Below are 14,544 nucleotides of genomic sequence, written 5' to 3'. Positions count from 1 at the left end.
CCACAGGGAAATTGCAAAATCAGGCTGTCTTTCAGAAGGAGGCATTCAATGTCTCATACAAAGACCACAAAAAGCATGCATCAGCATTAAGATATACCCGTACACAATAAATGAGAGGCTGAAATGCTGAAGAAAAAACTGAAAAAGAGAGAAAGACAGCAGCTAAAAGAGTATTTTTGCGGTGAGGAAAGTCCTTACAGCACTTTGTAAGTAAAGTTCACAGAAATGCACAGGCGTGCTATATAGAGGGCTATGCACTGTGTCGATAAGAGCTGATTGACAGGCCAACAGTAATGCTCCCCAAAATATGAGGCCTGGCAGAGGGGAGCTTCTCTAGATTGAGCTGTCTAAGAGGCTTGTTCCACCGGGTGGTGGGGAACACAGGTCTGAGAGGGGCCTTGACATGTAAATCAGCCACAAACAAACCTTTACAGAGGCCAGCAGACTTGAGAAAACAACAACAGAAATCAAGCCTCCAGGCACCTAACTTCCTCACAAACACCAGCCATGGCTGCAGGAAGGTTTCCATGGGGATAAAACCCAACAATGAGGTGCTGGATGGAGGTGCTGAGGGTAAGGCCTGATCCAGGTGGGCCCCATCCAGCTGGACTGTTTGGATACCATTTGTTCTGGAGTATCAGACTAAGCTGTGTTGTGTTGTGCTCTATTGAGCTGAGCTGATCCCACAACGGGTCCCTCGCAGCAAGGAAATGCAAACTTGGGGGACATCAACGTAGAGGATGAGGAAAATTAGATATTCATTCAAATGCTGTACACCTCATGTAACTTCATTTCCAATTTAATCTGGAAATATTATACAGATATGAGCCAGTTGTGTACGTAAATGGACCTCATATATCTCTCAAGCTGGCTTTTCAAAGATATTCTGAATGTATGTTTGGGGATAGGTATTTGTACAGTACACAACTCTACAGCATCAGTGAATGACAGTGCCATTTTGTTTTGTCTAAAACTCTCACTTTTTCTCTGTGAGGTTTGCTCAAAAATACACAAAGAAAACACTGTCTGTTCTCCGAAAGCCCTGAGAGGCAAGCGAGAAAAGAAATTCTCGTGATCAGTTTTCTAGGTCTGATCTGAATTGTTTTTGTTCTTGAGTGTTTATGACTGAAGAACAGGTGAAGAAAGGTTTGACCAGGACGATCTTTCTAAATTCCTTTTTGTTCTGTGAAACAGGTGGGAAAAGGTTTTGCCAGGTGAAAAAAAAATCTTTTGCGAGGATCATTTTTCTAAGTAACTTCTTTTCATTTAAAAAACAGGTAAATAAAAGAGGTGAACAGGTGATTTTTTGTCAGGATCAAGTTTTGTAGTTCGATTACTCATTTAGGCCACAAGAGGCTGAGGTGCACCAAGACCCCATCTTTTATACAGGACTAAAAGCTTTCATGTTTTCTTCAAGGTGAGTTTTCATTTCTCCACGTTCTCTAAACGCAAGATACTGGGAATGAGGAAAATATCAATTCCTAGATGCAATACGGACATGAATGATTTGGCATTGATTCACAAATGCCAATAATCAGTTATCTAAACGTTTATTAATTACGTCATGTTGACGGAACTAAAGAGGCAGAACAGTAGTTACCTTGTAATTCATCTTCACAAAAGGCAGTGGTTGCAAGCATGCTTTAATGTCTAAAATTACATTTGCGAGGCGAACGTTAAGTATATTGTGAATGCTTTCTACACCATCTCCCAGAGACTAATGTTTACTGCTTGAAGCAGCGATCAGCATGTGAACAAACGAGACCACATGACCACACAGTGCAGCATTAAACAACTTAAAACAACTATATGGTGAAGAAAATAACTCACCTCACTTCACCTCAAAACCCTACGGCCAGCCCACTCAGCATCTTTTCCCAGAGCTAATGTGCAGCAGAGAGGCTGCTCCCTCCCTTTGCTATCCCCATACAGGCAGGAGACAGTAAGGTGCTTTCAAATTCAGTCAACTTTTTAAAATAAAAAGGCTGCAGACCATTTATTATTCAACAGTATATGAACAGCACACTATTTGTAGTGAAATATTACACTGTGCAAACACTGGTCACTACGCCAGCATAAATATCCCACAATGGATTAGTGTGTTTAACCACAGATGGGTACAATCCAACTGGCACTACCTGGTTTAAAAGCTATGGTATGGAAGCATTTTGGAAGTAGTCATACAGTGAGGAGAATAAATCAGATGTAGAAGTCAAAACTTTTGATGCAAAGGGATGCATCATGATATATCAATAATCATTTCATAATCAAATGATGAATCTCTGAATCATAATCAAACTGACTCATGAGGTGCCTTGACATACCCACCCCAACAAGGCAAATATTGTGTATAAGAAAGTCATGTAACATTACAGTCATGTCTTACATCTGGAAGAAAACATGGATGCTTTTTAGCAGCCAGGGCTTCCGTACTGTCATTTCAGTATTTCTCAGCTTAATTTACCCTTTTACTGCAATGTAAGCAGCAGTGTGTGTGAAAGAGATGGACAGAAAGAAAAATAACAAAAGATCAGAGAGCAAAAGATCGGTCTTCTACAAAAATGAAAGAAACAAGAGGTAATCATAGCAAAACTTCCATTTCAAACAAAGATGGTCAAGGCAGGTCATCTGCTGCACACTGAGCGGAGGAACATGATGGACTTAAAACACCACGTAGAGATACAGGTCAGCCGTTAGAGAGGTCTCATACACACTACTGTAGCCTGATAATACTCTCTTACACTCATCCATATAGTCTCCTACATGCACCGCTACATTCACAGAGTAACAGAATAATAGTACACAAGAAAGACAGTACTTGTGATAGCATTTGTGATCCTCCCATCATTCTACCAAAACCTAAGGATTTTAATTTGTCCTCAAACACACTATCTTGAATTAAATGCTCCTCCATTTAGCCTTTCAGTGAATTATCAGCAGTGCCACTGAGCAGATTCAGACTTTGATTTCAAGCCTTCCCTTTCAGTCAAATTGCCTTTTCAGGTATACTTTCTCTCAGATACTATGTTGTTCCTTCTCACAGAAAACCAGCCGTTCTCATGTAATCATACCCTCACACACACACAAGTATACTCTTTCACATACTTTACATTTACAGTAAACCGTCAGTCCACTCATTGTGTGTCACAAACATTATAATTCACACACATCCTCTCATAACGTGGATGAAATGATTCAAGGTAAGCGACACCAGCAGCACATCACTAATTGTTCACGCTTTAATTCAATCTCACCCCAATTTCACATATCTCCCTGAGAGAGAGGAGCGCACTCTGCCTCACTGCTTGCCCACTTTCCCAGGCTGGCCAGACAATCAAGCGGAGTAATGCTTATTTAACATCCAATTTAAATTCTATCTCACTTTGCCGGATCCACACCGCAACCGATCCCAATCACCCCAAAAGTACACTGATTTGAATGTGTGTGTGAGTGTGTGTGGGAGGGAGCATGGATGCATGTTTTGGAGCTTAACAAAGAGAGAGAGAAAGTAGAGAGAGTGAAAAAAGAGAATCACAGCAAAAAGAAAAGAGCGAGATAGATTTGTGTCTTTCTATGGCTATATTTTCATTTGCATACACAGTAGATGTACACTGTCAGAAATACGGGCTCCAAAAGAGTTCTTTTTGAAATGCTGAGGTTCCACCCACAACCGTCTGTTTCTGAAGAACCAATTTTTGAAGACGACCAGACTTTGACCAACAAAGGTGGACATTTGTGCCAAATTTGAAGAAATTTCCTCAGGGCATTCCTGAGGGTCCTCAGGACAGAGGGATGTCATATGCTGTAAAGCCCTGTGAGGCAAACTGTGATTTGTGATATTGGGCTTTATAAATAAAATTGATTGATTGATTGATTGATTGATTGATTGATTGATTGATTAAGATATCACGTTCACAAGAATGGGGTGGACAGACATGAGGTCACGATGACAATGACCTCTGAGCACCAAAATCTAATCAGTTCATCTTTGAGTCCAAGTAGACATTTGTGCCAAACTTGAAGGAGTTATCTTAAAGGGATAGTGCACCCAAAAATGAAAATTCAGCCATTATCTACTCACCCATATGCCGACGGAGGCCCTGGTGAAGTTTTAGAGTCCTCACATCCCTTGCGGAGATCAGCGGGGGGAGCGGCTAGCACACCTAATGGCAGACGGCGCCCCAGACTAACGTCCGAGAACACAAAATTGAAACCACAAAATATCTCCAACATGCTCATCCGTAGTGATCCAAGTGTCCTGAAAAAAATGCAAAACGTCATTTGGACTCTGTTTTTAGCCTCACTGTAGCCTGTAGCTCTAACTGCTTCTCTGTGCTCCGCGTTCACGTGTGCGCGCTCAGGGTGATCGGTCATGCACGGTCTCTGAAGAGCAGCAGTCTCGTCAGTACTGATGTCCAGATTCTCAAGTGCAGGCATTGCCAATTCCCAGTCTGAGCAGCAAAGACTTTCCTCATCCGTTGGCATTGCTTTGCATTTGAAACAACTACACCACCAAGTTTCCAGTGCTCGACTACGGTATTCTGCGGCTGGCTGAGGCTCATGAGCTGCGGCGGCTGCTTCACCCAGTAGCCTGAGTTCCGTCCGTATACTCGGGCTTAAACAAATACGGCTCAACAAAGAAATGCTGTTCCTCATCAATTTCAAAGTCTTCAGACATGTTGGGCTGTCCTTTGCTAAAACACTGTAGTGCAAATTATCTTTTAGCTCTGTGGTTACCGTTGTCTCCTCCTGCGGTGCACGTGTCACGTGATGTAAACACGGGTAAGCAAAGCTCATGCTTCGCTGGTCTCGCGCAAGCGCGGAGCACAGAGAAACAGTCAGAGCTACAGGCTACAGTGAGGCTAAAAACAGAGTTCATATGACGTTTTTCGAAACAACTTTTTACGTCGTGGCTGCAGCACACTTGGATCACTACGGATGAGCAGTATGCAGATATTTTGTGGTTTCAATTTTGTGTTCTTGGACATTAGTCTGGGACGCCGTCAGCCATTAGGTGTGCTGGCCGCTCCCCCCACCGATCTCCGCAAGGGATGTGAGGACTCGCCGCTCCCCCCACCGATCTCCGCAAGGGATGTGAGGACTCTTCAACTTCACCAGAGCATTCCTCAGCATGAGGTTGAGTAGATAATGGCTGAATTTTCATTTTTGGGTGCACTATCCCTTTAAGGCCTTTCTGAGATATCATGCTCACAAGAATAGGATGGATATGAGGTCACAGTGACCTTGACCTATCACTGCCAAAATCTAATCATTCATCCTTGAGTCCAGGTGGACATTTGTGCCAAACTTGAAGGAATTCCCTCAAAGCCTTCCTAAGATATCATGCTAACGAGAATGGGATGGATATGAGGTCGCAGTGACCTTGATCTATGACCAACAAAACCTAATTAGTTCACCCTTGAGTCCAAGTGGATGTTTGTGCCAAATTGAGGAAATTCCCTCAGAGCATTGCTGAAATATTGCTTCCACTGGGATGGGACAGACAGACGTGAGGTCACAGTGACGATGACCTTTGACTGCCAACATCGAATCGTTCATCCTTGAGTCCAGGTGGACATTTGTGCCAAATTTGAAGAAATCTCTTCAGGGCATTCCTAAGATATTGTGTCCACAAGAATGAGACAGACAGATGTGAGGTCACAGTGACATTGACCGTTGACTGCCAAAATCTAATCTTTCATCCTTGAGTTCAGATGGACATTTGTGCCAAATCTGAAGGAATTCCCTAGGGACATTCCTGAGATATTATGCTCACAAGAATGGGATGGATATGAGGTCACAGTGACCTTGGACTTTGACTGCCAAACTCTAATCAGTTCATTCTTGAGGTCAGATAAACGTTTGTGCCAAATTCGAAGGAATTTCTTCAAGGCATTTCTGAGATATCATGCTTGCAAGAATGAGACGGATATGAGGTCACAGTGATCTCGACCTTTGACCAACAAAATCTAATAAGTTCATCCTTGAGCCCAAGTGGACCTTTGTGCCAAATTCGAAGAAATCCCCACAGACCATTCCTGCGATATTGTGTTTACAAGAATGGGACAAACAGACGTGAGGTCACAGTGACAATTACCTTTAACTGCCAAAATCTTATCATCCATTTGTGCCAAATTTAAGAAATTCCCTTGAGATATTGCGTTCCAGAGAACAGGATGGGCGTATGGGCGGAGAGACAACCCAAAACTTTTTTACCTCCTGCCACGGCTGTTGTTGGAGTGGAGGCATAAGAAAAAAAGTCCTAAGAGTATATAAAAGACGACAAATTCTCATTTTGTTGTATCAGCTACTGCTACAACCAAAGATTAAACAGATCTCATTTCTTCTGCCTGCTACAGCCAGAGATTGAATTACTTAATTTTGTTCTTTCTGCTGCCACAAACAAAAAAAAAGAAAGAACTAAGAGTCACTACACAGACCCACTGCACCAAAGCAGTTGTATTTACATTTAATTTCTATGGGTCTGCTTGACTATAGTGGCCCGTCGAAGTCCTCTGTGATCTGTCCTATCGTTGTGCTGAAGGAGATAAACAGACTCTGACAGCTGCATGTGGTTGTGACATTCATCTGATCACTGATACACTGTCTCACTCAGACAGCCCATCAGAATACATCACACTGTCCTCCATACTGCACGCCAGAGGGGGATGACAAATAAATTGCTTCCTACCTACAAATGGAAAGATAAAAGATAGTGGCAACTTCAATGGCGACTGCAATATATGGATAACATTTTGATGTGACTTACTCTGGCGCCAACCGCAAGGATTTAGCTGTGACAATAGCTCCTGTTTCACTTTTTGTCATCAGACAACTGCAGGTCATGTTTGATTTTATCATTAAGGGTCCCCTAATGAGCAGAATGGAAGCCAATTATTTTCAATCCAATTAGACATGAAGCTAAACATTTGATTTAGAACAAAGTAAAGGGTAAAAAGATGAGACAAATCCCTCTCTGCTAAAACTTGCTGTGAGGGAAGTTTGACAGTTACATCTGAACACAGTCTGGATAAAAATGAGGGGAACAGAGATGAGGAGTTTTAAAATGGCAGTCTTTACATTTTAAGAGTATCTAGCAGTCATTGATCTACTAAGTTCAAAGAAGCAGCAGTAGAAAAAGCTCTATTGCAAACAAGTAAGTAGCAGTAGGAGTAGTAGTGCTTCTAACTCAGTTTGGGTTCTGTTAGCCTGTTGAATTTCAGCTCTGGTTTCTCGTATACAGCTAGGATACACTGATTTGCCAAAGTTAGAGGCTAACAAATTTTCCACATTTATCTCTCCTTGCTCTGTTTTATTAGCAAAGAGCAAAACATTCTAGTTGTGGCTGGGAAGTACATCAATATTATATCAATATCATGATATGAGACCAGATATGGTCTTAGACATAATGTAATATTACTGTTGTCTTTTCCCTCTTTTAAAGGCCGCATACAGTGAAGTCATGTAATATTCTAAACTTACCAGACTGTCTTCATTGTGCAATCTTATACCTTTATTCACTTAGTCAATAGATCCACATTACTAATGATTATTATTAGTCAATTCTGAAATATGAGACCACAGATACAAGCGGCCGAAATAAGTTTATTTCGTGGGGTGGCTGGGCTCTGCCTCAGAGATAGGGTAAGGAGCTCGGACATCCGGACGGAGCTCGGAGTAGAGCCGCTGCTCTTTTGTGTCGAAAGGGGTCAGTTGAAGTGGTTCGGGCATATGATCAGGATGCCTCCTGGGCGCCTCCCGCTGGAGGTGTTTCAAGCACGTCCCACTGGTAGGAGGCCCCAGGGCAGACCCAGAACACGCTGGAGGGATTACATATCTCATCTGGCCTGGGAACGCCTCGGGGTCCCCCAGGAGGAGCTGGAAAGCCTTGCTGGGGAGAGGGACGTCTGTGGTGCTTTGGATGGATGGATGGATGGATGGATGGATGGGATTTGGTCAAAAACATTGTGTCCAATATCGGCCAGCCATGGTCCCATTAACTGCTTATTACGTTTTGCCAACACAAACGTCACTTTAACATTAACTTCTAAGGAGGACCTATTTATTTTCATGTTCATATTTGTATTTTGGGTTTCTACAAGAACATGCCCACACGAGTTTTTATCCATTGTATAAAAGTTTGGCCACATTTACTGTAATATGAACATCAAATGTTGTAACATTATATGTACACTGTATACGACAGTAAATATTGGAAAAGTGTTCTTGATCTCCATAAGTGTTCTTTTACTGAACAAAGATCCTTTGTCAGTGGAAAGAGACATGTGGGAAGAGTTTTTTCAGCCTCCATTTTTACAATACAGGAAACAGTATGGTGCAGACTTCCTGTTCAGACTCTCTCGTATCACAGGTAAACAGTGAAGTATGCTACTCAAGACATTTTAAATGAGAAATAGGCAATGCAGCACCAGAATCTTGGTTTATATTTGATTAACACTGCTTTGCTTTGCCGTTTGATCTGAGTTTAAGAAAGAGAGGAAGAGAGGTGTGCGTGTCTTTGTGTCTGTGATGGCGGGCGTACAATAATGAGAAAGTACAACCTGTAGTTTGTTATGGTAATTATTCATGCTTTTGTGTCCTCCCAGCTTTTTTTTACTTCTTTAGTTTCTTTACACTGGCTTCCCATCAGGTTCAGGATTCATTTTAAGGTACTTGTTCTTATGTATAAAGCCCTCCATGGTCAGGCACCTGGGCACATCTGTGACCCTATCCATCCCTATATTGCCAACAGGTCTCTTTGGTCCTCTGATCAGGGCCTAATGGCTGTCCTCTGCTCTAGACTGAAAGCAAAAGAGGTGATAATGCCTTTGAAGAAGCGGCTCCAATGCTACGGAACTCTGATCCATTAGGCATACCGGCTACAGTCTCCATAGAAACCATTAAACAACACCATCTTCTTTTGTGAAGCACTTTGTGAATTTTGTTTGTGTGAAAAGTGCTATGCCAAACAAATTTATTAAAATTATTATTCATCATAAGGTGAGGCAGGTAGCTTGTGAAAGTGTACAGTAGTTTTAGACAGATGATTAAAGAATTAAAAGACAGCTAAACCTAATTTTAGTTTAGTTTATTTACTTTATTAATCCCCCCTGAGGGGAAATTCAATGTTTTCACTCTTGCTTGTCAATTACACACAGGTCCGAAAGACACACACATGCACAAACAGGACCTATACATGCACAAAGTGGAGAGATGTCAGAGTGAGGGGGCTGCCCTTGGTGAGGTGCCCTGAGCGGTTGGGGGGTTCGGTGCCTTGCTCAAGGGCACCTCGGCAGTGCCCAGGAGGTGAATTGCTCAAGGGCACCTCGGCAGTGCCCAGGAGGTGAACTGGCACCTCTCCAGCCACCAGTCCAGCCATTTTTAATTAGATCTGATGAGAGATTTGAAAGGAATAGTACACTGAATTTGAACATGATGAACCCCATGTCTACTTCTGACTGCACCCGGCATCGCTACTGGGTGTTGTCAGGAGTGTACCCTGTTGCCGCTGCATCCAAACCTAACAGCAATGTCAAACTGTGCTGAACACACCCTGAACACATGTCCGTATCACTGCAAGAAGATGAGAAATTCAACCACTGTAAATCAGCAAAAAATAGGATTTTAGAAGTGCACGGTTCAGTTCCACAACACCTAGCAACACTTCCATGTATAGAATACATTTTCACAAAACAAGAGTGGGATACCACTAAGAGACACAGTGACGGAAACCTCGGCCTGATTTGATTCTAGCATGTAAGAAAGCTGAAAATAACCAGATTGGATTGGTGAGACTTTTAAAGTCAGTGCTCTGAGTTCAGGAGTTTGAATGAGCATCCTTGCCTGACCCTATCATCACGGACCAACCTTAGACGGAACCAAACCACCAAGCTCAGTCTTTCCATCTGAAAGACAGAGACTGCCTGTCAATTATACTGCAGCAAACCACTCGGGAGGGGCACGAGTCTCTGGAGCCTTCTAACAGAAACACACATGCCACACACACACTTCTAATTTCATGGCCAGATGTTGTTTTTTTGAAAATAACCATGATATTTTACAGGCAGGGAGGCTGACCGAACTCTTTCGGGATACAAAATGAAATTAAAAACAAACATTTACCCAGCCTGTGGTGGTGACGAAATTGTCCTCTTCAAGCTAATCTCTGATATTAGCAATCATTTCACATTATTATGTTGTTTTTGTCTGTGCGTATTTGTTGGCTACACAGTATGTGTGTATATGTACAGTACCCATGTTTGTCTGCTGGTTGGGCTGTATTATAACAAAGCCATAGTGTACAAGGATGTCTCTCCCTCTGAACAGTTTCATATAAAAAGCCCTGCACTTGTCAGTTAGAAACAAGAGTTGAACCTCCCCAATCAATAAGACTTAATTAAGACTTTTGTTCTGTTGCGGCACAGAGGCATACAAAAAGCCTTGTCATCTTTATGAGTGCCAGGTAGGGGGAAGAACAGTGGCAAATACCCACTCCCTGCCTGTAATCATGATTTTCAGAGGCATCTCTTTTGAAGTTCTCACTCTCTCTCTCCCTTATTGTCTGCGCCCTGGTATTACTACATCCACATCTCAGCACTTTCAAGTATCTCCTCTCTTTCTAGGCTGTATGCTCCGTCACACTTTCAACTTTTTCCCTCTATCCATGTGCTTATAACTGAGTACAATACCGCAATCATCCCACTGGTCTCTATGAGGAGAGCAGAAGTGCCACATGACATGACCTGCTGTGAGAAAACTATGACAGCACCACAGCGAAGATGAAAACAAAGAGATATAAAAAGAGAGGAGGACACAGCGAGGAGCAGAAGAAGAGTGAGAGAGCTTATAGAAAAGCTCAGAGGTTATTGAGAGGGCAGGTTGTGAAGATACTCCAGAAAGATTAGGGCAAGGGAAATGGAAAGCACAGAGACATAGAAAAAAGGGAAACTCATCACACTCTCTATCAGTCACACAATAACATGCCTAACTAAAGAATGCAACATTTCCATCATCCGTTTGTTCATTAGAACAGACCAGGCAGTAGAGGGACTGAATGGGTGCACAAACAGTTAAATAATGTATTGATCAGAAGGCCTTGTGAGTCATGGTCCCTTTGTATCGTTCCACTTCCTGTACTCTCATTATTTCCCCCACAGTGCTGGGTTACTAAATGGATTCCTGCCATAATCTGTCTCCAGCGGAACATGACTACCCCTCTGTATCCAAGCATGCCCAGAGTATGCACAACAGCACAACTGATGGATGCCATTTGGCCATAAGACTAATAAAGGTAATGGATAGTTTATGAAGCCGTGTGGGAAGGAAAATTTGACAAGACATTGTGTATTTAACTTAGCTCGGGGGAAGGGATGTAATTAAACTGATTTACTGTACATGCATGTTTGATATATGCTGATGGCACAGCTCACAATCCCAGAGAGCTGTAGTACTATACATTAAATGATTGAAACTCAGATGTTACTGGGTATAACAGAATTAAATACAAGCTAGATAATCAATGTTGTAAAATGTTTCGTTAAAAAGTGGAACAGCTAATGCTTAAAACTGTCCTACTACAGTGTGCCAACATCACTCACATGAAAACTTACTGTTACCACTATCAATAAACACTGTCAGTTTTAGCCATGGGTACACCTATAGCTAAAGATAATGCAGTCTAACGCAAAACTCCTGCAATAAATCTTTATGAGTATACTGGAGGTGGTAGCTTGTGGTGCCATTGAACTACATTGCATTATACAGAAAGGTGTTTCTGTTATTTAGTCGACCCTTGTTGATATAAATGCTACAAATCTGCTCTGATAAATTCCCATCGCAAAAATACAAGAGGATATAAGATATTTAAAAGCTTATAGAACGCTTTGAAAATGGTCAGCAGGAGATAAACACAAAACAAATCCATCCTCGGGACTTGTAGACTATAAGCTTGTATCTTGTTATCTCCATTGATTCGCAGGCTGTGATGGAGGGAGTGAAAAAAAAGAAAGCCCACTCTCCACATTACCAGACCTTTTAGATTAGAACATAACAGATTAGAGTTTACGAAGAACAAGGACCTGTTATCTGAAAGTTAATCTTCCACCAGTAATGTACAGTGTATCTCTAAGCGTTTGAGCTGATACCCAGCTTGTCAGGCTCAGCATCAGTCGGGGTATACATACTTAATGTTGACACAGCCGGAGCCACCGGGGGGCGCAGTCCAAAACACCTGGATGCTGGTGCGTCTGCGAGGAGTGCTCTCTGTCACTGCAGGGGGGCAGTTGGTCATAAACTGTGTTTCCTCCTCATCAATTATCTGTAAGACACACATACACCGCACACACACACACACACACACACAGATTAGTGATGATTAAAAATGTCCTCAGACAAGCCTTGCCTCAAAAGCACTTGAAACATCAGCATGTGATTGTATTCATTAGGCGCTGGACCATTTCACATTAATTTCCTCTCCCATTGTCAGCTCTATATAAACATAATTAGCGTCTGAGACTGACATTAATTTCACATTTTCAGGACATATCAAGGGAATTAACCAAATATTCAAATACACAACATGAGAGTCGTTAAAACAACAAACACCTCTGACTTCTGAAGCCATTATGTTAAACTGAACTGCAGTGTCACCCCCAGAAATTTTCACAGAAGTTGCCAGATGGGGCCACTAAAAATCTTGGGATGCCACACCAAAACCAAAAGCCATAACTGAATTTCATAAACTCAATTATGCTGTTGATTTTGGTGTATTTTACAGTTTATATTACTAATTATCTGATGTGCATAGACTGATACTGGTCAGTTAACATGCTGAGCTCCACAACAATCCTGTTTTAATGTTTATGTATCCACATCTATTAGGCAATTCATTGTTCTCCAATTTTGCTGGATGTCCCTTTCCTTCAAAAATGCAAATACACAGCTTTAATTTGAAGACTACACTGATTGTAAGGAACAAAACATGTACTGGAAACAAGCCTGCCCAAGTTAAGGGGACACTCGTGGGCACCCAGATCATTCAGGTATCTTGAAGTGGGAGGTCATGCCAGTTGTTCCCTCTACAAAATCTAGCTCAAGTTTGAAGTGTTTTTTAACCCTCTTCTCAACAAGCTACGCTGACATGCTTTGTACCAATGGATGCCTTAAGTTGTCTAGTTTCACAAGATACCACTACCTTCGCAACCGTCTCACCTAGCTTAAAAAATGCATATGCCAAAGCCTTTCAAAGACAGTAATGTCTGCCTTAAATTATTTCCACCAGGGAGGCCAGAGGGGGGAGCAGCAAGGCACCACTGCTGAACCGAATCCTCTCACATCCACTAGTTTAAACTCCAGTGTGTGTGTTAAAGCAGTCTGAGTTATGATTACCGGCAAGGAGAAAGGGAAAAAATGTTCTGCCAAATAAATGGCAATAAATGTTGTATATCTTATTCTCTAATCTTTTTTTTTTTTTCTTGTGAAATACTGGATACTTTTCTAGTCTGGTTAGAATTCATATCACAACTCAATTCTACGTAAGCTTTAACAAGGAGTAGATGCTGCCTGATTTCAAGGGGTTACAAGCCAAAAAGGTTGGAAACCAATGTGTCAGAAAAAGCGAGATGAGAAAGCGGATTTCCTCATTGAAGTCCTTGTGGAAATCTGTTATTGTCAGAGTGTTGGGGACAAGGACACAAGCTCCTTCAGCACAGCATAGTACAAAAACTAGTTAGGGCATTTGACTCCAAATAGCAAAGTAATTAATCCACTCTGGTGAGTGGGTGACACTTCATCCACTTTCCATATTGTCTGTCAGCCTAGTGGGCATAGGTATTGATACTGAGTGGCTTATCCTGGTGAAATAAATTAAACTGACTTGAAGTCATCGATAATTGAATCGATCAGAGTTAGAACCCAGATGCCAGAACATGATGCGATCACTGTAGGCAGTATAAAAGCTGTAGTTTGTAACTTTAATAATAATAAGTTTTTGTCATATTTGCAGAGACAGATGATCTGTGAGAAAAAATCATGTTCTTCCAACCCTCGATTTGCTTTCAATGGCATTACCACACGTGAACGAATACAACCAATCATAGCCAAGGAGCCTCTAAAGCAGCTGTCAAACTTTCAAACTAGGCAGCACTGATAAACATGAATCAAATGTCAGTTACTGCATTGCCTATCTCTCACCTAAAATGTTTCTAGAAACACATTTTAGTGTACTGTTTAGCTGTAAAATGAAAAGCTGGTCCAGTGAGTGGGCAGTGCTTGGTACGTCATTTCCAACATGATGGTCAAGTCACAATCTTTCTCATTTTACAGCTAAACAGTACACTAAAATATGTCTCTGAAAACATCTGAATTGAGAAATAGACAATGCAGTAATAGAATCTTGAATAATTTTTGATCAGCGCTGCCTAGTTTGACAGTTTGACTGAAGTTCACGAGCAGTGATTGACAGGATGTACAGCTGCATTGGAGACTCCTTTGGTCTGATTGTTTTTTTTTTGGGGGGGGGGGGGGGGGGGGGGGCGCAGTAGCATT

The 14,544-nt window shown here is 41.9% G+C and overlaps 1 protein-coding gene across 1 annotated transcript in view; it reads right to left on the bottom strand.

Moving 5' to 3' along the window:
- Positions 1–14,544, bottom strand: part of spon1a (spondin 1a) — a 103,316-nt gene that overhangs the window by 83,439 nt on the left and 5,333 nt on the right. The window contains exon 3 of the mRNA XM_050045276.1: positions 12,183–12,316. Within this exon, the coding sequence (XP_049901233.1) occupies positions 12,183–12,316 (134 nt within the window). The remainder of the gene's footprint in view (positions 1–12,182; positions 12,317–14,544) is intronic.

Source organism: Epinephelus moara, chromosome 1, assembly GCF_006386435.1.
Source record: "Epinephelus moara isolate mb chromosome 1, YSFRI_EMoa_1.0, whole genome shotgun sequence".
NCBI lineage: Eukaryota > Metazoa > Chordata > Actinopteri > Perciformes > Serranidae > Epinephelus > Epinephelus moara.
Note: the sequence above shows the minus strand (reverse complement) of the source record. Positions and strands in the feature narration are given on the sequence as shown.